This window comes from Notothenia rossii, assembly GCF_949606895.1.
Source record: "Notothenia rossii genome assembly, chromosome: 9".
In the NCBI taxonomy this organism is placed as follows: Eukaryota; Metazoa; Chordata; class Actinopteri; order Perciformes; family Nototheniidae; genus Notothenia; species Notothenia rossii.
Genome location: NC_136907.1, coordinates 71984902 through 72010088, shown reverse-complemented (window position 1 = coordinate 72010088; position 25187 = coordinate 71984902). Strand labels below are relative to the sequence as shown.

The window sequence follows — 25187 nt, the reverse complement described above, 5'->3', positions numbered from 1 at the left end:
GCGACAACAGGGCAGGTTTGGTTTGTTCTTTGAGGGAAATAGTTTTGTTGAAGCTGTTGTTGGCCTGTGGAAAAATGTAATGATAAGAAATGACTCTGGAAAAGCTGCAGAAGAGCCATAATAAATTAATGCAACTGGTTATTTAATGTTTAATGTTGTTTTTATAGGCAATAATTTAAGTTTTGTTAGTTCCAGGTTTAATATGTGCAATAAGTTCATTTCAATAAGTTTTGCAATAAACATTGAACCAGTCCGGCCCTCGACCGATTTTTTTATTTTGGCCCACTGTGTATTTGAGTTTGACACCTCTGCTGTAATGCCATCCTAGTATGGATTTAAAGGTCAATTCACAAAATAAATATACTGTACTTGCAATACTTTGAGAAGGCCAAGAGATGGTGCTGAAACTCCATAGCAACGACAGGGAGCCATTCTTTTATTTTGAAAGTCCCGCTGGAGACCTTCACTCGGCAGCAACTGAGGTCAGCCGGAGCAGTGTGTGCGGAGGAAAACTAGATGTTCAGGTAAATCCATTCATAACTACCGTTTTTACTCTCAGGTAAAAACAACCACCCATGTGGACGAGTCGACTTGTTTGTCTGTTTATTTAAAGCCGGTTCAACTGATTAAGCTAACGTTTGTAGCCGTTATTAGCCTTGTTAGATAAGTTAGCATTAGCTGCTTAGCGAGGCCAATAACTGTTGTGTGCTTTAACTGCATAACCATGAGCTAAAATCATTCATATGTTCCTGAGCTAACATCAGGGTGTTGTTCTTCTTATTAATGTCCGAGTTTTTGTCCTTAAAATGTTAGTTGAAACTTGATTAAAAAAATGCGGATTTGTTGTGTATTTTTGGTGTTATGCTAATGAATGGAAGTTTGGATATTTCATTGTTATCCATGGATGTATAAAGAGAAGAGGTCTTATTAGTGTGATGATATGTATTGAAATAGCAAATAACCTGTTAACACTGCTTCACATGAGGCAAATAAATCATTATAACAATATATAAAGCACACTGAAAAGGCAATTAAAATCAGTTTAAGTAGAGTGATTTAAAATAAAATACCATAATACAGAAGTGTATCTAATTGGATGTAGGAAATACAAGCACGATATAGTCGTGATATAACATCAGTTTGCTCTCTAATTAATGTCTTAATAACTATTAATAAGTGAAACATCTAAATGAATAGATTGCAATTGATTGAATGCAGATATTAATGAAGAGGCAGACTTGTGCTTCATCATTATTTAGTTGTTTACTTGTCAGTAGTATATCCATATGTTAAATCACTCTATCTGTGCTTCTACAAAGTCCCTCGCAAACTATGTCTTAAAGTCAAATGAGGGGATACAGGTTTACACAATTCCAACTAGAAATTCATCTGCCTGTTTTAGAAGTAAGCAGCAATGTTAAATGTTTGAGCCAAAGCATCGTAATTTTGTCAGGGTAAGACTCTAATGGGATAACCATGCATGTGATGAGCCTTGTGCGCACTTTAATTGGATGTTGCATGTTGTCTTGTCAGGTGGATAAACAGATTAGACTTGAGGTCTAATAGTGAGAGACTTCGTTAAGACAAAGCAATGCTAGGTTTATAGGAAAACAAAGCCTCTTAATCTGTAGTCAGAAAGCCACTTCGTTTGTGCATGAGTATAATGTAAGGTAAAGTTGAAATGCTTCTATGGGCGTGCCAATGACTCATACATTTCACAGTCTTTCTGGTGTTGCATCTTAGTATGTTTCCACATACAGATTGACAAGCCTTACTTCCCTCAGATGAGGCAAGGGGTTGCATTTACTGTATGTCGGTGCCTTTATGTAATAACGTGAGTATATCCCCTCCTGAGCCTCCAAGGTTAAATCCTTGCATGTCATCTTTCTCAGCTGCTGCAGCAGAATGGCGATGAGGATAAGAGGGTTGCTGCCCAGTCATGGATAGATCGTTACAATGACACATGAGACCCTCACTAGCTCCCAGCTGTCTTTCAAGACGGCTGCCCTGCGCATGGTGGACCTGCCGCTGTCCGTGTGCAACTCCCTGACTCAGGTGAGCGTGTGTTTGTGAGTGGGGGAAGTCTGAAAACTGCTTTGTCATGCGGAGTTCTCACTCATTTCTGTATCTGCGTCACCAGAGGCGAGTCTGTGGTGGGTACGACTGCACTTCAGGATCTTTTTTTAACTGCCTTTTATAGTCTTAATATTTGTCCTAAAATAATAGTGGAACGAAATACGTTGGTAAAGCTTTCTGTGAATATGGAATAAGAAAGCCTTTATTGTCTTGTGCAGAGTATAAGGATATAAGAGCATTACTTTTGATCACTGTAAAGACACGGGAGAAACACAACAAAAACAAAACTCATCCACAGCAGAACACAGGACAAATACATTATATTTAAGACATTTCAACATTTTGCAAAAGAATACATGTAAATATTGCAATCATTTACTTTAGATGTGTATACATTTCTTGCCCAACTTCTTAAGAATAAATGCAAAGAGAGTTTCATAAACACATGGAGACTTAGTATTTATTGTTACAATTAACCTACCGTTTCCTAAACCTCCAATATTTTGTGACATTTACTTGAAAAATCGTGACTGGCATGCATCAAAAATATCCACGCTGTCCCCAAAAAGAGGACACAGTATAGCTGCAACAAGTGTGTGTGTGTGTGTGTGTGTGTGTGTGTGTGTGTGTGTGTGTGTGTGTGTGTGTGTGTGTGTGTGTGTGTGTGTGTGTGTGTGTGTGTGTGTGTGTGTGTGTGTGTGTGTGTGTGTGTGTGTGTGTGTGTGTGTGTGTGTGTGTGTGTGTGTGTGTGTGTGTGTGTGTGTGTGTGTGTGTGTGTGTGTGTGTGTGTGTGTGTGTGTGTGTGTGTGTGTGTGTGTGTGTGTGTGTGTGTGGGGCCAGAGTCATGAAGCAGATCTGATTTCACGAAGAATCTGATCTGAGCACGTCTGACTTGTGTCGCTCACAGGAAAGGAAACACTTTGGCACCAGTTCAATCATCCCATTCCCTTTTAGTGGCTTTTTAAAAAGTCAATACGAGCTCCACTCTGTGTTTATGTAATCTTCAGTTGTTGGGAATATGCAGCAGCAGTGTCTGGATAATCTCTCTGTCCTGGGTCAGTGTTTCTATCTATAGACAGAGTGGGAGGCGGGGGTGCACTCTATAGGAAGATGATTCTTTAAAATGTCGATGACAGGTTGGTAGCTGAGCCTCAGCACTGTGTGTTCTGTCCTCCGGAGAGTTATGCACCCTCAGATGAACTCTCTCTGGCAGGTACATGATGCAACTGCTTGTTATCTTTTGTCTGCCCTTTGTGCTGTCTCTCACTTTCATCAGACCTTTACCTACACTGTGTAACTGTAGAACAATCTTCTATGTTACTGTGGAGTGCCATAGTCTCTTTTTAAGCACAGCTGTATGGCCTCAGTCCGCCTCTGTTGTCTTAAGGTGGCAGACTGTTCTTACAATATTTAAAGAACATTGCTCTGAGCTGCAAACACCATTTGATTTAATTATTGATGAATGTGCAGATTTTGTTTTCGAATAACGCTCATAGTCTGTCTATAATACATCAGAAATGGTCAGACAATGGCAATTTCAACTTCACAGAGCCAAACGTAAGATCTTCACGTCTTCTTTCATTCAAACAAAAGTCTGAAAATATTTAGTTTAAAATGATGTATGACAACAAAATATATATTTTTTAAGAGCAGTCAATTAGAGAATATTGGAAATGAGTCATCATTTCTACTTGGAAAAATGAGTGGAGCAATTATCAAATTATCATGAGCAATTATTTTCTTCCTGTTTAGTTAACAAACAAAAAAATCTTTTATTTTGAATTATTACAAAACAGCTGTGCAAGAGTTTCCAATACTCTGTGCTGTGAACACATGTTAGATGATTCTGTATCAAGTGGTAATGACTGGCAACATTACCTTCCTCCCCAATCTGTTTCACATGTAACGGTTTCGAGTTTCAATTTAAAACATTTCCCTCTTCAACAGTCAGGGTAAAGCATGTGGCAATTCACTCACAGGATATGGAGCTACAGAGACTTTTTTTAATATCAAATTAAATAGAAAAATAACAATTCTCCTGCTCTGGCTTCTTTTTAAGATGAATAAACATTAAAGTGTAATCTCTTCCTCCCTCTGCCTGTCCTCCAGCTGGATGTCAGCTCGGGCACCAAGAAGCTGGTGGCCGCCGCTGCCTTCGGCGCCGTCTCGCTCCTCTTCCTCGCTCGCCGCTTCAAGAGGAGGAAGGGCAGGAAGAAGACTCTCTCTCCCCAGTGGGAGCAGGACGGCTTCGAGTTGATCTCTTCGGCCGCAGGAGGGAACGGTAAAAAGATTTTTAACTTATTGAATCTCACTTTGAAATGTTTTACACTGATAACAGTCCCAGAGTGAAATGAACTGATAGACTAGCCATTAGCAGCAGGGGAGTCAGAAAGTCAATTATTAAAAAGGGATGTGAGTTCAATCCCCAGGAAAGGGACAGTGCCCTTTGATGAACACAGCTGTGCATGTGCCGGAGAAGTCCCTTGACAAAACAAACACAGTTTATCCATTCGTGCTAATGTCGTATGATCACTGTTTACCGATCTTTGACTCAATCATTATCTCTGAACTCTCGTCTTCATCTGCCCAGATAACACCAGTCGGAACATCACTCTGTCCCTCAACTCAAAGAAAGGCCTCTCCTCCGGTCTGCTTCTCAACTCAGGAGACTACAGGAAACTGTCCGGCTCTCTGCTGAGCCTGGCCTCGGTAAGACCAGAAACTATCATCTCAATTTGTTAAACCCAGACACAGAATGCAATAATGAAACAGTAAGAGAGAAACGATAGGATATTTCTGAAACATGAGTAAGATCACGCCTTCTGATGGATTACCTCACTCATTCAAATAACTTTATTGTCCATTAAATCAGAATAAAATGGAAACATCATACACATAAAACATTGTATATTGTAGGCAATTAATACGAAATATCTTCTTGTTTTCGATGCGTTCACTGTTTGAAATCCAACTCTGTTCCTCTGTGTGTATTTCCAGGTGAAAAGCATGAACTCTTCGAGCAGCAGCACCTGCGCAAATGAGTCCATCTGCTGGGACCGAGCGGTGGAGGCGGACATCTGCAGTGTGGTCAACTTACCTGTGACCACACCTGAAAACCTCTACCTCATGGGTACACACACACACACACACACACACACACACACACACACACACACACACACACACACACACACACACACACACACACACACACACACACACACACACACACACACACACACACACACACACACACACACACACACACACACACACACACACACACACACACACACACACACACACACACACACACCGAATGCTGGGCATTTAAACAGTCCTTCGGCGCCACTCGATGACGTAGCATGCTTGAAATAGTGGCTCTGCAGCAGCTTTACTCGACATTGAGAAACTGTGTTTGTAATTAGGAGACTTGCAATGAATTTGTTGAAATAATGGCAGTGTTAAATCCATCCTTTTTAGGGGGTTTCCTTGTTTCAAAATGGAGCTTTTTTAGGTATTGGATGTTCAAGGAGACTCAGATATGTTTTGTTGTGTGTTTGCAGGTATGGATCTATTCGAGGAGGCGTTGAGGCGGTGGGAGGAGGCGTTGACGTTCAGGAGCAGGCAGGAGGAGGACGATGATGCCAGCTGTGAATCCGTCAAAACAGGAGCGGAAGAAGCTGTCGCTGAGCAGGGCACGGAGGTGAACACACAGAAACACACCTCATTATGTAACTCCAATCCAACATATACAGGGTAATGCCACGCTTAGTCAGAGGGAAGTAGAGTATAATGATTTTAAATGAACTTCATAAAGCATTGTCTTTCTAACACCATGCCTGTATGTTTGGAAAACGGTATGTTTTCCTATAAATGCACCCGACAAAAGAAACAGCTCATTTAAACTTGATCTAAAAATAACCAACATTTACTTTGTCTGTCTACTCTCCTTTTATGCCAGATGAAGTTGGATAGAACATTTTGACCACTCAGTGACCCAGGTCACACATATGAGTAAACAGCACTTTGAGTTGGATTGTTTAACGGCTAACTGGATTAGTGCGGGTCAAATAGTTAATCTTGGCACCCAAACATATGCCGGTCTGTTGCATAAGTCCTCAAAAAACAGTTCCCTCTCCTCAGTCCTGTCGCTAAACAAAGCTTATCAAAAGGTTGATAAGTTAAGCTAACAAGTAGAATTATCAAGACACAAAGAAGGGACCTTTAGAGGGAAATAGGTCAAATGTCTTTATTTGATCTCCCTTCAAGCTGATACTTGTTCAAACATTAGGGAGCCTGCTATTAACCCTTCCTTTTCTAACTTTGTTTATTGGTTTTTATTAAGTTAAATCATTGCATGTGTCCAAATATTGTAAAACACTGTAAAAGACAGGTTAAAAAGCAACAATTGAAATATGCCTGAACATCAGAGCCACTAAAACCAAATAAAAAGAAAAAGAAAGAAAGAAAGAAAAAAGCAGTCAGCAACCAAAACTCGGTCAATAATAAACATAAAAGGCAGTACAGCAGCATCCTCTTCGCCACGACAACCGTAACATTCTCATCCCTTCAAAGTTAGAAACCTTAATCCGTAATGAAATGTGTCCTCTTAACAAACTGAGTTGCATTTGAGTAGCATATTCCGTTGTATGTCCTGTTTGTAAAATGCTGTCGTTACTTAAAACGGTTTACTCTCTGGGCTTTGTGAGCCATGTTCCCGTGGTTACCAGATGTTTGTGTGTGCAGGAGGGGATGAGTGCAGAGTTCCTCCTCCGGCTGAAGTCTCTGCTGCAGAGAGCCTACAGCCTGCAGGAGGAGTTTGAGGGGGTGCTGTGTCTGTCGGAGCCCTCGTCCCTCTGCCAGGGTGAGTCTCTCACACTATGAACTGTCCACGATCCATACAGCGTTAAGCAACTCATCACAATGATTCTCCCCCCTCAGATAAAATGATGTTGGACGTTCTGTCCAGAGAGGAGCTGGATGACGTGTGTCTGAGGGACAGCATGAGCATCGCCTCCAACGACTCCTTTGTGTCGGCTGCTGAGGTAACAACAATAGGGACATATTTAAATATATATCTTCTACTTGCATCCAAGGCAAGTTTATTTATTTAGCACCTTTCAACACAAGGCAATTCAAGGTGCTTTAGAAAAATGAAAGACATTCAGACAAAGGCATTTAAAAACAGTCATTAAAAAGAAAAGATAATAAAAGAAACATTAAAAGACTGTCAAAGTTTTCCCCAAAACTAAGAAAATACCCATAGTCGTACCTAGTAACCCACTATCAAATAGTCGTACCTTGTATCCTACTATATAGCTCCCAAACTTTTCAGGCCGCGACCCGTGCTAGTGAATTAATTTCAGTTATACAGATTATTATAAAAAATATTATTATAAATTATACAGATCGCTAGTCCGCCCCTGAAAATGTCTATGCAGACGTTATTATTAATAATTTTTAAAAAAAAATTAATTATAAAAAAAATTAATCAATTTTTTAAAATAATTTTATTTTTTTATTTTCCTTTTATTTTTTGTAATCATCTCGCGACCCCCACTTTGGGAACCCCTGCCATAGTCCACCCTCGAACTATAAGATCCTTTAGTTTTTTCCGAAACTAATAAAACTGGCCTCTAGTTTGACCCACAAACCATTTAAAAGTACTTTAGCTAAGTTTACCTGTGTCTTTCTAGGAACTTCCTAGGAACTCTTTCTGCTTGAATAAGAAGATCCTCTTACATTTTAGGGAAAGATTTCATCTAGCAAAGTCCATTTTCTGGATGGAAATATTCCTAAAAAACACTAATAAGTAATAATGAAGAAACACCACAGCTAGCTGCCTTAATGCAACACTTTATACATGTCCTTGTTGGTTGTTGGGGGGAAAAAATACTAAGTGTGAATGACTCAAAAGTACCCGTAAAGTTTTAATTTACAAACATATACATTTTTAGTATATTAGTTATAAAAAATATATACCAGCTTGTTGTCGAACGCAAACCCCTGCCAAAACTAAATGCCCATTTTAGCAAGTATAACTAAAGTAACAAATCATTTGTGTTTCCGCCCCATGATTCGTATCCACTCCAGTTCTGCCTTGCCCCATGATACAACCTTCGACTAAAAAGTGAATATGAAATGAAAACCGGCCCTATAGATTTTCTGAAATTCTGCCAACAAACAAAAGTATCGGTGATACCGATACCCCCCACCCGGCAAGAAAAGCCAGAGGCCCCTTAACCTATTTGGGTGGCCCACGCGTCCACCCACCCCCCCTCAAATAAGAAAATACATCTGTGGGGTTTATTCTCCCAAATATATAATTTACAATGTAGGCATTTAGCAGACGCCTCATTCCAAAGCCACTTACAATGACCAATCACAGGGACGTTCTCCCTGGAGTAACTGAGGGCTAAGTGCCTTACTCAAGGGCACACTAGTGGTGGTGCTCCAGGTGGGATTTGAACTCGCAACCTTCCGATCATCAGCCCACCTCACTATCCATTAGATTAGACCACCAAAATATAAATTGGGAAACACTGGGAGAGGTATATTAGTGAAGTGTGAGTCATTCCTTAATCCAGCACCTGAAACAAGAGCAAGTGTAAATCACAAACTGCACTAAGCATCAAATACTCTACAAGTCGTTCACAGCAGGAGTTTGATTAAAATAGCTTCAGTCTCTCCTGTCCCCCCCCCCCTGGTGTTTAGCTGCAGCTCCCAGCTGATCTCTTTAAGTCACTGGTGTGGGAGGGGGGGGGGGGGGGTGCTGGGCTGGGCTGTCTGTCTGTGTCTCCACTGCTACTGGTGCACTTGACCCACAAAGTACAGAAATAAACTGGGTGGCTACTGACTTGTTCCCTGAGGCTTGAATCCTTGAATGTTCAGGACCGTTATGTAATAGGTACATTTATCTTCAAAAACGAAAAAGCTTTGATAAAAGTTTTCACACCCTCCTCAACCCTGTGTGACATTTACACCGCGGTGAGAGGAGGCAGAGATTGAACCGGGTCACTCTGAGTTATAAATAGAGCTTCAACATTCTTCACTTTGCAACATGCAGCCCACTGTCGCTGCTGCAGCTGCTTCCACTGTAATCTCCCAACACCTCATCAACACGAGGAGGTCTCTGGGGTCAGAAGTTGCTCTTTATAAAGTGGAAATCGGCGCATTTATAACTCATAATGGTGATTTAATGGAGTTCACAGTGTGTTCCAGGACTTATTTTAAGTGGAAGAAGAAGCTCAAAGTGTATCCTTAAAGGCCACCTTGAATAGAACAACACATTTTCTCTCCTGTCACTTTTAGCTGTTGAAAACATATTGAAACAGGAAATTATAAAAAGTATTTCCAGCATAGGAACTGTGCACATTCTACCCTTCCTTTGCCTTGACATATCCCCACAAAGTTCCTTTAAAGTAAATCGTTTTTTGTTGTAATCTGGTCTTCTTATTTTGCATGAATATTCGAGAATCATAGAAGGACACAGAATTATAAGATAAGGACTTCATTCATCGCGAAGGTTACTATATATAATAATAAAACTGTTCACTAACAGTGCAGTAAAAAGAGAAATTCAATAACTACAGGAAACATAGGTGGTCACATCATTAATGTAAATATTAACAGCATCACGTGATTTTCAAAAGATCGGAATCGGGAGGAAAAAAATCGGGGATCGGGATTTTTTTTTTTTTTTTGAAATACTTTTTTTTTATTTTGTATTTAATGTTACAAAACAAAAATGACCATGTTCAAGTCTTAAAGTCATCCTGAGGCCTTAGTTTTGGTTTCAAATTACAGAACATCATGTATGTGTTGCTTCTTTGGGGCTTGTTTTCATAGACCTGGTTGCTTATTTCTCTCAAATCTGGCAACAGAGTGGGCAGGGCACAGTGTCTAATTGTAGCAGTAAGCTAACGAGTACTGAAAGCTTTATTTTGTTTTGATCCAATGCTGCACAACTGAACTGATCCAATGCTGCTGTGAAAGAAAGAAGCTATATCCATGTTGGATAGAATATCCAATTTAAATAAAAAAATAACCTTAAGGGACAACTTGAATGCTTTTTTTTCTCTTAATGCATTGCATAAAGATCGGATCGGGAAAAATCGGTATCGGCAAATTGTCAAAATCAAATGATCGGAATCGGATCGGGGGCAAAAAAAGGTGATCGGGACATCCCTAAAAATGATCATTATTAACTCCACAATCCCATTCTTTCAGCTGGCGGAGCACCGAGAGCTGCGCAGCGTCCTCGCTCTGGTTCCTCACCTTTTCTACGAGGAGGCGCTGCAGATGGCCGAGGACGGAAAGATCTCCTGCAGAGTGCTGCGGTACTTACACTGATTTAGTATTCATGTATAAATATGTACCTTCCTGAAACATACTGTGAGGAATTCCCTGCTTTGTCTGCCAACATTTGATCTAATGTTTTTCTTGGTATTCTTGGCCAGGACTGAGATGCTCGGGTGTCACGGAGACATCGACTTCCTCGCCAAGTTGCACTGTGTGCGGCAGGCCTGTCAGGTACAGAATAACCTAGTTCATTCAAACATATCATGATGGAGGTTAACTCATGTAATCATCTAAATGTGTATTAGTGTTCAAATTGAATGCTTTGGATTGTGCTACATTACTAAAAACATTATTACACAAGATAGGAACGGTTTGACTCACACATGTACTGCCATTAGGGGTTGAATTAGAATTGTACATTGTTTGAGTAAAATGTCGTCTTTTCTCCAGCTCATCCTGTGTGACAGAACCACCCGGATGTTTCTGGCTGACACGGGAAAGAAAATTCTGTCTTCAATTATTGTTAAAGCACAGAAGGTGAGCCTGAAGACAGATCGTGTGAACTCTAAAGACTTGGTAAGAGTGCTTCCCTTCCTAAATGTTTATTTACTTCCAGAGCCCAAAGAGGTTTGAGGAAGTGTTCGAGGAGATGATTTCCTTCGTGGAGCACACGGAGCACTGGGAGAACACGGAGGTGGAGCTCGCCACTCGAGGGGTACGACGCTGCTTCTTCTCATACATATTATATATATATATCCATGTCGTCTGACTGTCCGCTGTCAGAATTCAACAAGCTACCAAGAAAGTGTAACACTCCCTCCTCTCCCTGACCAGGTGAAGCACTTGAACTTCTACGACATCGTGCTGGACTTCATCCTGATGGACTCCTTCGAGGATCTGGAGAATCCTCCCGTCTCCATCCAGAACGTGATCAACAACCGCTGGCTCAACAGCTCCTTCAAGGAGACGGTGAGGAAACACACAAGTGCCCAGCAAGGGAGTGCTTGAATTTGGAAAATGGGTGAAATTCAAGCACTTTTCAAGCTTTCCCATTACCCTACAGCTGTTGTTAGTTACCTATTTATATACAGAACACACTTTATAAGCAGTGAACTGATCATTTGACTTCATTATTACATTCAATCAAATACATTGTGCTATAAACAAGCAAAACATACTTTTATGGACAGTTTTCTTTAGAAGGGGGACAATTACAAGCACTTTATAATTAAATTACACACACTCAAAACTTTGAAAATACTACATTATAATTAACAATAACACTGTAGTTACATACTTTAAAAGTGACAAATATAATATTTCTGTGTTTCCTTGTTCGAATGAAATGATTTTTGCTTCTAATGTTTTCCTGTTGGGGCTTTCCATGGATGATTAAACCGTTTTGTATTTTCTCAGGCGGTGGCATCCAGCTGCTGGTCAGTGATGAAGCAGAAGAGACAGCACATGAAGGTAGAAGTCCAACATCTTCAAACATTTTGTATATGAATCCCCCTCTTTTCTTTCTGACAGCTTTTATTTCAGGGCTGGTTAAGAATTCCTACAGTAAATCCTATCTAATCTTATTTCATGTTTTTAATGACCGCCTCCTCTCAGGTTTCCGACGGCTTCATCGCTCACTTCTACGCTGTGTGTGAGCAGATCAGCCCGGTGCTGGCCTGGGGCATCCTGGGGCCGAAGAGCTCGCTGCACGACTTCTGCTGCTTCTTCAAGGTCCGTCTCTGCCCCAACACGTTATGTGATACGGACTGTATACCTGCCAGAACCATCTTATGAATAGGGTCTTTCCTTTTAATGGCGTCACAGTTAAAGTTTCATATCTCTTAAAGGTGGGGTAGGTACGTTTGAGAAACCGGCTCGAGATACACTCTTTGTTATATTCCATGGAATGCTCTTAACATCCCGATAGCAATGAATATCTGAAGTGCTTTGACAAAAAATCCATTAAAAAATGTCCTCTGTTGAAGCCGTAGTGCTGTAAAAAGCTCGACCAATCATCTGAGCCGGCCCGGCTAAAGTAACTGGATGGCCTACCTGCCTGTCAGCCTTCCATCTGTGCACAAACTTATCTCGTGCCCTCATTGGTCATGTGCGCGTTCGTGTGTGTTGGAGGAGGGGCTTTGTAAGGAAGTGGCAGATTTCTTCCCGCTGTGTATTTTCAAATTCTAGCGCACTCCAGCTGATTTCTCCATTCTTACCTACCCCACCTTTAATATCCTTACCAAATGTGTGCTCCAAAATAAGTATTTAAGACAAAAAAAAAACGATTCTACGGGAATATTTCTGTGAAGTATCTGCCTCAGTGTCCTGACTGACCTCTCCTTCCCCCCCCCAGGACCAGGTGCAGTACTTCCTGAAGGACATCTTCGACCTGGACAAGGTGCGGTACTCCTCGGTGGAGACCCTGGCGGAGGACATGCTGCACCTGCTGCACCGCCGCTCCGAGCTGCTGCTGGCCTACCTGGGAGCCGAGTCGCTGCGGCACGCCAACATCTGCAACGCCGCCAAGGTGACGCTGCTGCCTAGCAACCTGATGGAGGCCCGGGTGCAGTGAGAGGAGAACACACACACCCAAAAAATACCAGAGCATCGAAACACTTTAGTTTACCGTCTGCAGAGTTTACAGGTCATCTGTCGGACTTATTTTCCACCTCTCTGTTGCACAAAACTTCTCATTTAAGGAATTCAATGTAAACCAGTTTCACCGCGGTCAGACATCACATGTCCCATCATGCTTTGTGCTCTCATTGCTCTGTATGTGAGGATGAACTGTACCTTGCCTTCACACTTGATCGTTTTTTCAAGTATGGCCTCCCTATTCTCTGTGCCATGGCAGCACACGTTTCAAAACCATAGCAAGTATACGTAGAGAAAAGCTTTGAGACATTTGATCGTAATTATATCGCAGTGTATATTCTGCTGTGTAAGTTTAGCATATTTATTGCGGTTAGGAAGAAGGGTGTTTTTCAGTATTTATTTTTACTAAGTAGTTAAATGACGCAGGATTTATTTTTTAAAGATTGTAGTTGTGCCTGTGAGCATTGATTGATTTGTGATCTGCTTCAAAAATATAGAATGAATGTCATAATCTGAGATGTATTACAACATCCTACTGCACATCAACAATGCAAACAATTAAATGTACTTTTTGTGACGAGCACATCACTTAAAGGGAAATGTTAAATGAGTTGGTCGTTACATTTAGACTCCTGGAAGCTGTTATTTTTGGCACCGTGACTCACAAACCTTCATGCAATATTTAACTGAAACCTAGCTCATAAATCCCATTATACCTTCGATACAAGATTATACACCATGATACTGCAGCTTTTTCACTACAAAACATGCTAAAAGCCTTACTAAAAAATCACATGTTCCAGCCTTGTCTTCATCACTGAATGTCAGTCTTATTAATACTATATAACGATTGTTGTCTGCTCCGCTCATCAGTCACTGCCATGTACAGAACAGCTTTGAGCAGCAGAAGAATTGTATGCATTGTGTTCAATATTTCAGGAGGTATTGACATTGTTACTTTAAAGGATGGTTTCATTTATATAAAAGATGCATCATAAAGCAGAATACAATGCACTTTAAAATAACTACTGCTGGCTGTTCCTCTTGGTAATGTTTGAAGTTGTGAGGCCTCTTCAGTCACAGTACGGTCAATCCCTCTTTTGAGGTTCCACTGACAGCATTTGTTTGAGATTTAACCGTTCATTAATCTGTAGAAGTTTCAAAAAGTTAGTCACTCTTTCCAAGGCTTCTTCAATGTCAACATGTTTTGGTTTATAGTGGTAAATTATATTTAGGTTGCTTTATTAGACATGTCAACATCATTTTTTGCAGAATGAATAATTGGGTAAATAAAAGGAAATCGATTTACTTGAAATAGCGGTGAAACCAGACACACTAATTCTGGAAGTTCTTCATTTGCCTTCGAGTGGGCTGTACATCGAGATGTTTTATTTTTTTAAGCAATTTTCACCCCATTTGTTCTGTTTCATTATTAAAGTGGAGGTAAAGGCATTTGATGATAAATGTCAAGCTATCCTTTAATGTTTATCTTGGCAAAAAAGCAGACATTTTTACATTTGTGAGTTGTTTGTGTATAAATAAAGCAAATATAGACTTGAGAATGTGTTTGATTTTACTTTTTAAAAAAGGGCCCAATTATGCTCATTTCCAGCCAGTCTGCTGATTGGTCAACCGCTTCAAGATTTTCCGCCTATCTTGTACTATTTATTGGAGCACCAGCCAATAGAAGTCAGTGTTACAGTGATATCACTATGACCCAGAAGTAAAGGATTTGAACCTTTTCAGACCATGCCCAAAAACCCGTAACACACTCCAGGGAATGGAAAACCCCCAAAAGGAGAACATGAAAGTTTGTCTTTTAAGTGAAATAAAACTCAGGTGAAAGCATCCAGATCATTTCTTACAACTTTATTATGAACATGGCAACATATCAAAGTGATAACAGTTGATTCAAAAAACAAACAATATTTGATAATATACACATCACATGAAATCTGTTTTACCTCTAAGGCATGCTTCTTGTTTTGTCTTCTACACCCACCCCCAACCTCTGTGTTGAAACACTGAGCATTTCACATGCAGACAGACAGTAAGTGACCCTTTAAACTACAGAATAAGGTTTGAAAAAATAGATGACCCCCAAATGTTACTGCCAATAAAACATGTGATTTAAAGTACATCACTTCCTGTCCTCGTCCAACTTTCTAAAGCACATTCCTATATATATATATGAAAGGTTATTAAAGAAGGCATTCAAGCGAAAAAGAAACCATCAAACAACTCTAAATACACTATGGCAATCATGGTTATAATAGACAGTAATCCGAGCTGAAAGACATGTATCTGACCAACACTTTGCAATCACAGAATTTAAATGTCATTGCGTTGCTGTTTTTACCTTATCACTGGAGCTCTTGAACGGTCTACGTTCAGCAGTGGGGATTGACTCCTTTTGGGGACAAACTACGACAGGGCCTGATCTATGACCAACACTGTGAGCGAGAAGTGAAGGCAGCAGCGTTTCAATAGGAGATTTGCACTGCACTTGAGGGCAGATTCACACCACGACAGAAAAATAATAAATCATGTATTTCACCGTTTTCCTTTTTAAACTACAGGTTGCATTGCTAACTTCTCACAACATGGCATGCAGTGTGGATAAACCAATGTCTAAAAGCATCGAAACAGTCGCTGTGAGACTTACCGGGATGCAAAGATAAAGGCTATCATCGAATGTTAAGGACAGACGAAAAAGACAACATTTCCTCAGTGAGCCTATGCAAACAACTTTTTCTGGATAACGTCACTTTTTGAAAAGTCAACAAATCATACAGCGCACATCATGCAGGTCATTCATGAAAGCAGATCATCTTTTAAAAAAAAGGCTGTTCATACTTCAGATATTATATCCTGGACATTTCTTTTTTTTACGACTAGGCATAAAATGCATGTTAAATTCACAGGTAAGCATTTGTTTGCATGTAAATTGGTAATGTCTCTGGACAAAAACACTGTTTCCTTAGGTTTCGCTTACCTGTGTTATTGCAGCAGAACCTAAGGTGCAAGGTCTGGGACGACACTGCAAAGATCAGATATAACGCACTGTTTGCCATCAGTGAACAATGCTTACAATTAACAGCCTTTCACAACAGAGCTTATTCAGAAAAAATATGTCAGAAAATCAATACTGGGCTAGTCAGAAAGCACTTCCACTACGAGCATTCCACATGCTGATATATAGGAGATACAAGTTATGAAACCTAAGCATGCTACACTTGAGTTATGCAGTGGGACTTTTCTTAGGAATATGTTGAATGGCATTATTAAAGAAAACATGACAACTAGACAAATGGCACTTAGCAGGTCAGGTATTCAAAAACGCAAAAACCACATCCTTAATAACAGTTCCTACCAACAGTGTAACAGAGCGCTGACATTCAAACCCTCAGTTCAGAAATCCAACAAAATGCTACCTACACAAACAGTCTAACAATCTACAAGTATCAGCATACTGTGAATGATTCAAAGTCTGGATGTGAGTCACACAAGGGGAAATGAGTCTTCAGAAACATGTGGTGAACTAAAGCACTATTCCTCTCCTCAGAACATTTCATACTTACCCAGTGACATGGGGGGGGGGGGAAATGGCAATATTTGGACAAAAATACTACATATTTTTGCAGTTCAGAATGCATCAAAAAAGGCGTTTATGTCTGAAGTCAGTCACAGTTTTGTACTTACAGTATAGGAGGGCTCAACTGATGGATGAAGACTGCTTAGCCACACGACCTAACATCTATGTCCTTATATTGGATAAACACTAACAGAATGGGGACAGCAAAACGACTTTTTGCAATGTTTTTATATTAAAAAAACATTTGTTTATAAAAAAAACAAATTTATACATGTGAGTTAGTTCGCATTTTGAAAAGGTCAAGACACACGTTTCAATGCAGTTTTGATACAGTGGCAATTTACCTGACTGTCCTGGAAGAAGAACAGCACAAAAAATATATAGAGAGATATATATAACACTAAAAATATGCAACATTTCTTGCAACCACGTTTTCTGAGGAACATGTTAAGGAAGAATACTTGCTTACCGCTTTTTTTAATTTGCCTGTGGAGGAGGAAGTGTCTATATCAAGGCAAAATACAGTGCATACTACCTCAACAGCAAACCAGACAGAATTATAAAAAAAAAAAAGGGAGTGCCACAGCAACGCAGTTAATGCATGATACGAAACATGGATACCTGACGACTTTCTCGTGACAAAACATCTCTCTACTGCAGAGCAAAATCAGAAACAAGTGTAAAAAATAAATGTCTATCAACAAGGACGTTTGTTGGTCTGAACCACTCGGGATCATTGCACGCACATAATGTATCTAAGAGCCTTATAGACAGTTGGAGAGAGACAGGACAGCACAACTTTGAGTCAACCATTTTGGACAATAAACCCTGGCTAGCGTTTCAAACCTCCCTCCCCCCCCCTCGGTAAAACATACAGAAATTCCTCGTAACCCTTACGCTTTAAAACCACCCCAACTTACCAACACAGGAGGTTTAAGTTTGTTTTATTGCAAAAACACAACAGGTAATAGCATTTTAAAACTGAGATGATTTACATGGTAATGTCTACAGCTTAATAAACATGAGTTCTAACCACATTGCATGTAGATACAGGGCTGGAATGACCATATGTATAATTACCTCACTAAAAACAAAGCATTTACAAGAAAAAAAAGGAAAAACAAAAAAAAAGGAGAAGGCCGTGTTCGCCGGGAAATCTGCCATCTATGTGAAACACTTTCAAACCAAGGGAATTTAAGATCTTCATCAAGGCGGCTGCATCCAAACATTTAACAAAGGATTTTGTTTCGACAATGTAGCATTTACTCTATGTCCGCTTCACATTACTGGCCCTGTGCAGAAGAAATACATAGAAGATACATTGCATGTTAACAGCGGAATCAGCGAATCAGCTTCCCAAAATAAAAGCTTAAAACCTGTTTAGGGAGGAAGTCGTTTTGGTTAAGTGTGTGTGAAGGTGCGGCCGTCACTGGAGCCCTGTAAACCCTGAGGAGGGAAGGCGGTTACGGCACTAAAGAATTGAATATGCAGTGGTGTGGCGGGCAGATTTTTATCGGGGTTGTACCTGAGGGGCTTGTGGTGCTGCTCCTGGGTTTGCCGTGCCGTAGTACGCAGCCTGCTGGCGGTAGTACTCCGCCCAGGCTGCGCTGTAGTCGGGCTGACCGCCAGGCTGAGAGGCAGCTGCTGCGGCCGCGGTGGCCTGAGGGGCCGCTTGACCTGCAGGGGGAACAAGAGAGATTGTTGGCACGGAGATAAGATTCAGGAAAATTAGCGCAGCACAGTAGATTATGTTATCACATGCCAATAGAAGTGCAAGTGTTACATAGTGATGTCACTGTTCTGGGAGTAAACAAAGGAGTCCACTGGAGGAGTTTCAGGAGGGGGGGGTTGACTTTGGGATTTTAGCCTTTGCAGATAATTGACATGCATCAAAACCTATATAACACACTAGAGGAAAGGGAAACCCAAATGAGCACGATAGGGCCCCTTATATCATTTTATAAGAAGGTGAACGAACCCACCACCACTTCCTATAGGTGGTAGGACAGAATCCTTCTGCCTTTATATTGGGCGGCTGGGAGAGCAGACACTCTACTAGAGAGGGCTGCTGAATGAACACAGCCACCCTTCAACATTAAAAACATTTGAATCAAAACAAAAGCATTTCTCCTTTTTTCAGCCAATGAAAATATAAGGAAACTACTCAGCTTCTATGAGATGACTCTTACAATCAGGGTCTAACTTCATGACTACTTAGTTTGACTTTGAAAACCAAGTTGCACCACTTTATATAAAGTTTATTGACCAAACTTTATTCCCAATTGTTGCAATAGAGAGGCGAAGTCCCTCCCTTTCCGGTGGAACACATGGGGCCTTATTTCAGAAAAGGTATGCATTGAAGTCAAAGGAGAGAGAAAACTTATCTTTCGATCCCGTTTGAATTGTGCCATGAATTACACATATGATGTTTGTCAATCATAAAAATCATTTCCATGTCAAAAAAGTCAGTTTGCCGTAAAACTGTTGAAATATAAGACTATGAAAAATACGCACCTAGAAAGACTACAAATCCCAGAGTCGCGTAAGTTATGTCATACTTGTTTTCCTCCACTAAGAGATAGCTAAAATCAGCGACGTATAGATATAATCATATATAGTCATATTTCGTGAACTCTTTGGAGAGTACTGTCACACCGGTGTGATCATTCTATAATACACCATTTAAGCCCGGGGGGGAAATGCTAACGCTAACGCTACATTAGCATCGGCGGTCTATTCTACTTCATGCTAGCTGCACAAATGGTTGACATTGAACATTAAAAAGATAAGGCAGTTCAGAGAGAATCAAAGGCAGGCAGCTTTGCATGACATTCTTCTGGACGTGTGTCATTGTGGTGATAGTGAGGGTAGTCAATCCCTTGTTTGGAAAGAAAGTAGTGACGGCCATCTTGGTGACGTGTGTTGTTGTGCGAGACCAGAGATGTAGTTCATTGAGCGGTTTCACATTAAAAAAAGTCTTACAGCAAAATAAAATGTTTACAAAATTATCTTTTAAATTGACAAACATCGTATGTGTTATTCTAGCACAATTCAAACGGGATCGAAAGATACAATACATAATCTTTTCTAAATAAGATGCCATGGCGGTCCCCGGAAAGGGAGGGACTTCGCCCTCTATTACTAAAACATACCAGAGAGGCCCTGACGCATACATAAATGCACCAACAGAATTGAGTCGAATATGTTTCCACTATTCTATGTTGATGCATCAGAAACCATATCTAATAATAATTAAAAAGAGGACTATTAGTATTTCACTAGAAGGGGTACTGACCTTGTTTCTTGTAATATTCCTCCCAGGCTTTTGTGTAATCCTGAGGTTGTTGACTCTGTTGACCTGCAAACAGAAGGACAATAAAGTGTCAAATCATTTCTGTTTAGAAACTACATTTGGAAAATCCTTCTACATGGCTTACATCCATGAGACAAATTAAACATATTACATTTAACTTTACAGCCATTCACTAACACATTCATGACACAGGAAACTCCAACTCATTCATAAAGCCCAATTATAATATAGAAAATAAGCTACTCTCAGTCCTGTAGATAGTAAGACGTGTTGCAGTCTAAACAGCACAGGCATCAAATGTCAGACTGCCTTGTGTTCATAGTAGTAGACTGACTAGGTTCGTATATCCATTTTCTTGTAATATTCCTCCGAGGCCTTGGGAGTAATCTGCCTGTCCACTCTGCAGGCTGTGGGTCACCTGTTACAGAAACACGGCGCCGTGTAATTAGTGAATCATTCTCAGCAGAGTCTGCTCCTGTCTGGGTTCAGGTCTACCAGCTTTGGGGGGGGCACTACTAGCCTCAAACTCAAGTACGCTACCCTGCCTCAACAGTTTCTGCTTCTCTCAGAGGAACTAATGGAGACTTTGGTCACCTTGGCCGTTGGACTGAGTCGTGCCTGGAGCTCCGCTCGTTGGGGTCATGGGGGCCTGCGGCTGCTGGCTGTACTGAGCGTAATAAGCTGCCCACGCTGCTGCATTGGCGTCTGCTGCTGCTTTATCTGGACATAAAAAACATTTTGTTCAAGAGAAAGGCCAAGATAAGAGCTGTAAACAGACACAGCTGTTTGTGTTTAACCAATCAACAATGCCACCGTCAATCAGGATTTTAAAAACACGTTTCAAGGAGTATTTTTCATTTACACACATTTTTGTAGTAAGTGTTTTTTAACGAACCCTGTAGATGCTCACTTGGATCCGGCTGTCCTTGTTGCCAGTGAGGGTATCCGTTGCCCCATCCTTGAGGCTGGTAAGGCGCTGGTGGACCGCTGATGAAAAAAAAACATGATTTTCATTTACCCTAAACATCTTATATTATTGTCATCTTGTGAAGATGTCCCCTGTACTTACTGAGGTCCTGGGGGTCCCTGGTTGTATGGCCCAGCGTTGTATGGACCCATGGGAGCCCCGGGGGGTCCAGGTGGTCCAGGAGGGCCGTGTGGGCCTGGACCTCCATGTCCTCCACCGGGGGGGCCGTGTGGGCCACCCATCGGAGTGACGGGTCCCTGAAAACACAGAGTCACACCCTGGTCAGTAAACAAGCTTAAATAATAAGCAGTATATCTAACGGGGCTTTAAAGTTAGCTCTTGGTGTCTCACCCCGATTTTCTCCTCGACTAGCTGCCTGGCGTAGTCGATCTGTTGGGGGGAGCCCCGTACTGTGAACATTTTGATGTTGGGGTCGGCGTTGGGGGGAGGATTTCTCTGCAGCTCGATCCTGGCTCCGGACTGCTGGCTGATGCCCTTTATCGTCTCACCGCCTGAACAGTTCAGAAACCATCATTAATTCACAAGTCCACTGAGTCTGTTATTTAACCAGATGTGACTGAGCGTCATCCGGTAGAGGGGCCACTTACCTTTTCCAATGATGAGGCCGGTCTTCATGGTTGGGACAGTGAAGGTGAACTCCTGCAGGCCACCAGGGGGGCCCATGTTCCAGTTCCCTTGCCCGCGGCCACGCCCTCGGCCCCCTCCGTGTCCTCCTGGGGGCCCACCAGCCTGAACGCTCCTGAGCAGGTCGGAAATTATTTCTGCTGCGTGCTGCGCCTGGTCGGGGGGGCCCATAATCTGTGCTATCCTCTCTGGGGGGGTGCCGTCATCTGGAGAAATCAAAGGATTAGGGACCATCCAGACAGAATATATGGTTTTGGTGAGTGACATGTTTAAGTCTTGTGTTCAGGTCTCAGATTAAAGGGTTAGGGTATCCATCAGTTCTCAGCGTGGTGCATGATTTTTCATCACGGACCAAACACATTAACAGCGTCCAAAAGACTTTGGCCAAAGTTGCTGTACAGTAGCTGTCCAAAACATTTACCTGGTTTAAACTGAATTCTGACGCCTGTGTCGTTCTGTATTTTCTTGATCATCTCTCCATTTCTGCCAATAACAATTCCCACTGCAAAGCGAGGAACAGGAACCTACATGAGGAAAGAAAATAAAAACCAGTTCAGAAACAGACTCAACATCTTGTCTCCAAAATAATTGAGACATCTTGATTGAAACACTCACATCTAAGCTGTCTCCATTTCCTCCTCCGTCGCCACCATTTCCTCCTCCACCATTACCACCACCGCCGTGTCCGCCTCCAACTCTTGATCCGTACTCTCCCCTCTGCTCCCTGAAGCCTTGATCTCTGATCAGCTCCATCACCATCTCTTTGGCTTGCTGTAGAGACAAGAAATTACATCTTATTAGGGCACTACTTCACTAGTCCCCAACGGAGACCAATAAAAGACACTTAGCCATAAGACAGTAAGGATATAATTACCGTCTTTTCACATTTAAAACATCCGTTTTAAATGTAAATGCAATTTTGATGACATTTATTTTAAGAATGTTAATACAATTAAATGGGGTGGGGACTCACCTGAACTTTAAAGGGTTCTCCTGAAATGCGGAGTGGCTTATCAGCGCCTGTGTTTTGGGGTCCATCTTGGATCATGACCATCTTCACTCCAGCTCTTTCCTGCAGGTTAAGGGAAGAATAAGAATGTGCCCATGCCAAAAATGTCATCTAATAAACGACTGCTCTCGTTTTCACGCCCACTCTTTCTACTTAAACTCTGGCGGACGCTCACCTGAAGGCCTTTGATGGTTTCTCCTCCCTTCCCAATGACGAGTCCGGCTTTAGTGGCAGGGATCATGATCTCCTGGACCGACGTTCCGGGGCCGTCGTTGTGGTTGAATGCTGGAGCTGGACGCCCCTTCTCAACTATCTCTGTAAGTAGCCTCTTTGCAGCCCTAATGGAAGAAACATTACCGTTAAACAGTCGGAAATCCCTGACATGGATCCAACTAATATTAGGTGTTTGTGAATATGGTGTATAATAAAGTGTTGACTTACTGGATGGATTCTGGTCCTCCGGTCAGTGTCACCGACCTATCAGGCATACCTCCACTGTCTATATCAGAAACATGCAGTCAATTCAAAACATCTCAGTCATTATGAACTATAATTTTCTGAGTATCACTGGAGCCAAAATATCAGCAACAGATCTAAACATACCCGACGCAATCTGTATCTTACATCCAGACTCTTGCTGCAGGCGAGAGATTTGTTCGCCTCCTCTTCCAATAACTATAAGGACAAAAGGTGTTACCCTAACGCACTCATTATCAAAAGACATGCTCAAATTCTTTATTTTTGGGCCTACACTTACTGAATCCAACCATGCCATCTGGGACCTTGAATTCCTCTGATAATGACCTGAGAATAACAGAACAGATCAATCAATGTGATCTTTGTGGTAAATATTTAAATAAAAAAAGATTCATAATTTAGCTTGAGTATCTACCTTGGGGGACCACCCATTCCTCCCATTCCTGAAAACGCTGCAGAAAGACATTACAATACATTAGGTGGGCACAAATATACAACACAGACCTTTAACCCATGCAACAAATTCATGCTAATTTTGGGGGCAATTACTCAAAGGAAGGGAATAATAACAAATTACAGCCACAAATTCAACTGCAACTACAGCTACGTCACCAGTTCACTCACCGTCGTTTGTAGCCACTTTCTTCGTCTCTGGTTGGTCTGTGACAATATGACATAATAACCAGTATAAGTATCTATCATTACACCCACTATCACATCACAGTTCTTTAATCTAGAAATGGCTAATCAACATTACCTGAAATTGAAATGGTTAAGGCAAACAGCAAAAGCCTGCATAGCCACCATACATAGAGCTAAATGTACTCTTAATTATTACGCACACCCAGAAAATCCACACCAATTCAATAGTCCTGCTATCAAACCCTCCACCCTGAAGTGTTAAATGTTGGTTTTGGTCTTTATTTTTCATTTCGTCAGATTTTTTGCAGGATATGCATATAAGACTTACTACTGCAAAGTTGCACCTCAAGTCAGAAACTCGGTAAATAGGAGGATTTATAAGTATATTTTATACTTTTAGGGAAAACAAAGCTGAAACCAACACTACCTCACCAGAAATTATAAGTATATAAATCACACTAAAAATACCCATTACCCAAAAATTACATTAGATCACCAGTGATGGAATATAATCAAATCGATTTACCCATGTTCTGCAAGAAGGAACCACTGCAATTGTAATTATACTGCTCCACTAGTTCAATGTTGTTACTTAGTAACTCTTCATGTCAATAGTTCCCCAAATGTATACATTTTCATTGGCCCTGATTTGATAGTGAAAATGTCATCCAAGTCTCAACACATGCACTAAACATGGTGGATTGGTTCAAATTAAAAAAGGGAAATAATATGGTTTGGGATAAAATACTTAATGTTAAGCGTATTAGTTAAATGTAAATTCTAGTCAAATTAAGTTTAGTAGTGGCTAAAAAACACACATGCAAGCATTAGCTATGAAGACTTGCATTGAATCGATTTGAACCACTGACCGATATTTAGGTTAGGCATGGGAAAATACCCACCAGCGTCCTCCAGGGGCCTTTTCTGGCCTCCGTAGCCGAAGTCGTTCGTCTGGGGCGCTGAAGGAACATCACCGCCGATCTTCGCTGCAATCTGAAACAGAATAATTAAACAAAACGGAAATTAAAGATGATTTATTAAACGTTTGTCGAGTTTCTTTCTGCGGCCTAGCGTTAAAACAAAACGAAAATACGCGCCGGAAGTGCGAGCCAACAAAGGAAAATAAAATGTCCACTTTAAAACACATTACGGTTTACGCCTACTTATTTTTGTTCTTATCCCATTGCAATTATATAAGTGTCCGATCATTGCATACATTTGTAATGTATTTGTTTCTACATCTGTTTTCGCTTTTCATCGTCATGGTTAGCATAGCTTAGCTTCGCGTGCTGTCGTATCTTACCTCGGGGAGAAAAAGCATCAAAAACGTGCCTTTTCGCCCCCTCTTTCGATGATTATGTTTTACTTACTTGATCAAATGATGTTCTTACCTGCCGTGCTCTCTGTAGAGCGTCTTTAAAAGCGTCATTCATGCCTGGGCCGGAGTTAGAGGACGGAGGAGCCACGCTGCTGTAGTCAGTCATATCTGATGATCTGCTGAACAGCGACTCAAGATGGACGGTTACATTCACGAGATCTGGACGGGAAACTCGCGGGGAATTGA

General features: G+C 41.1%; 2 protein-coding genes across 8 annotated transcripts; one reads left to right on the top strand and one right to left on the bottom strand.

Moving 5' to 3' along the window:
- Positions 1–373: 373 nt before the first annotated feature.
- On the top strand, positions 374–15930 carry miga1 (mitoguardin 1). Its single transcript, XM_079651359.1, has 16 exons — positions 374–524; positions 1893–2055; positions 4186–4357; positions 4667–4785; positions 5074–5206; positions 5643–5782; positions 6826–6943; positions 7021–7124; positions 10309–10418; positions 10539–10611; positions 10831–10917; positions 10997–11095; positions 11215–11349; positions 11797–11850; positions 11995–12111; positions 12734–15930. Exons 2-16 carry the CDS (start codon positions 1957–1959, stop codon positions 12950–12952), a joined length of 1779 nt encoding a protein of 592 aa, XP_079507485.1. The 5' UTR covers positions 374–524; positions 1893–1956; the 3' UTR covers positions 12953–15930.
- On the bottom strand, positions 14830–25174 carry fubp1 (far upstream element (FUSE) binding protein 1). 7 transcript variants are annotated; one of them, XM_079651352.1, is made up of 19 exons: positions 24994–25150; positions 24493–24616; positions 23606–23641; positions 23397–23433; positions 23262–23308; positions 23108–23179; positions 22946–23003; positions 22680–22842; positions 22469–22567; positions 22111–22266; positions 21917–22019; positions 21459–21701; positions 21202–21362; positions 20953–21107; positions 20779–20870; positions 20478–20603; positions 19866–19928; positions 18096–18247; positions 14830–17862 (listed from the first exon to the last, which is right to left on the bottom strand). In XM_079651352.1, exons 1-19 carry the CDS (start codon positions 25105–25107, stop codon positions 17854–17856), a joined length of 2010 nt encoding a protein of 669 aa, XP_079507478.1. In that variant the 5' UTR covers positions 25108–25150; the 3' UTR covers positions 14830–17853. The 7 variants fall into 7 exon arrangements, with proteins under 7 accessions (XP_079507478.1, XP_079507479.1, XP_079507482.1 ...); XM_079651353.1 differs by having other exon boundaries at positions 14830–18247; positions 25015–25174; XM_079651356.1 differs by having other exon boundaries at positions 14830–18247; positions 24526–24616; positions 25015–25174.
- Between the last annotated feature and the right edge of the window lie 13 nt (positions 25175–25187).

Bases quoted from the DNA above. Each gene is read 5' to 3' on its own strand.
- miga1 (XM_079651359.1), top strand. From the start codon at position 1,957: ATGACACATGAGACCCTCACTAGCTCCCAGCTGTCTTTCAAGACGGCT. The intron at 4,786-5,073 runs GTAAGACCAGAA...GTGTATTTCCAG, and splicing joins CTCTGCTGAGCCTGGCCTCG to GTGAAAAGCATGAACTCTTC. The intron at 11,851-11,994 runs GTAGAAGTCCAA...GCCTCCTCTCAG, and splicing joins AGAAGAGACAGCACATGAAG to GTTTCCGACGGCTTCATCGC.
- fubp1 (XM_079651358.1), bottom strand. From the start codon at position 25,107: ATGACTGACTACAGCAGCGTGGCTCCTCCGTCCTCTAACTCCGGCCCA. The intron at 22,843-22,945 runs GTAAGTCAACAC...TTCTTCCATTAG, and splicing joins GGAGGACCAGAATCCATCCA to GGCTGCAAAGAGGCTACTTA. The intron at 21,702-21,916 runs GTAAATGTTTTG...TGATTTCTCCAG, and splicing joins CAGAATTCAGTTTAAACCAG to ATGACGGCACCCCCCCAGAG.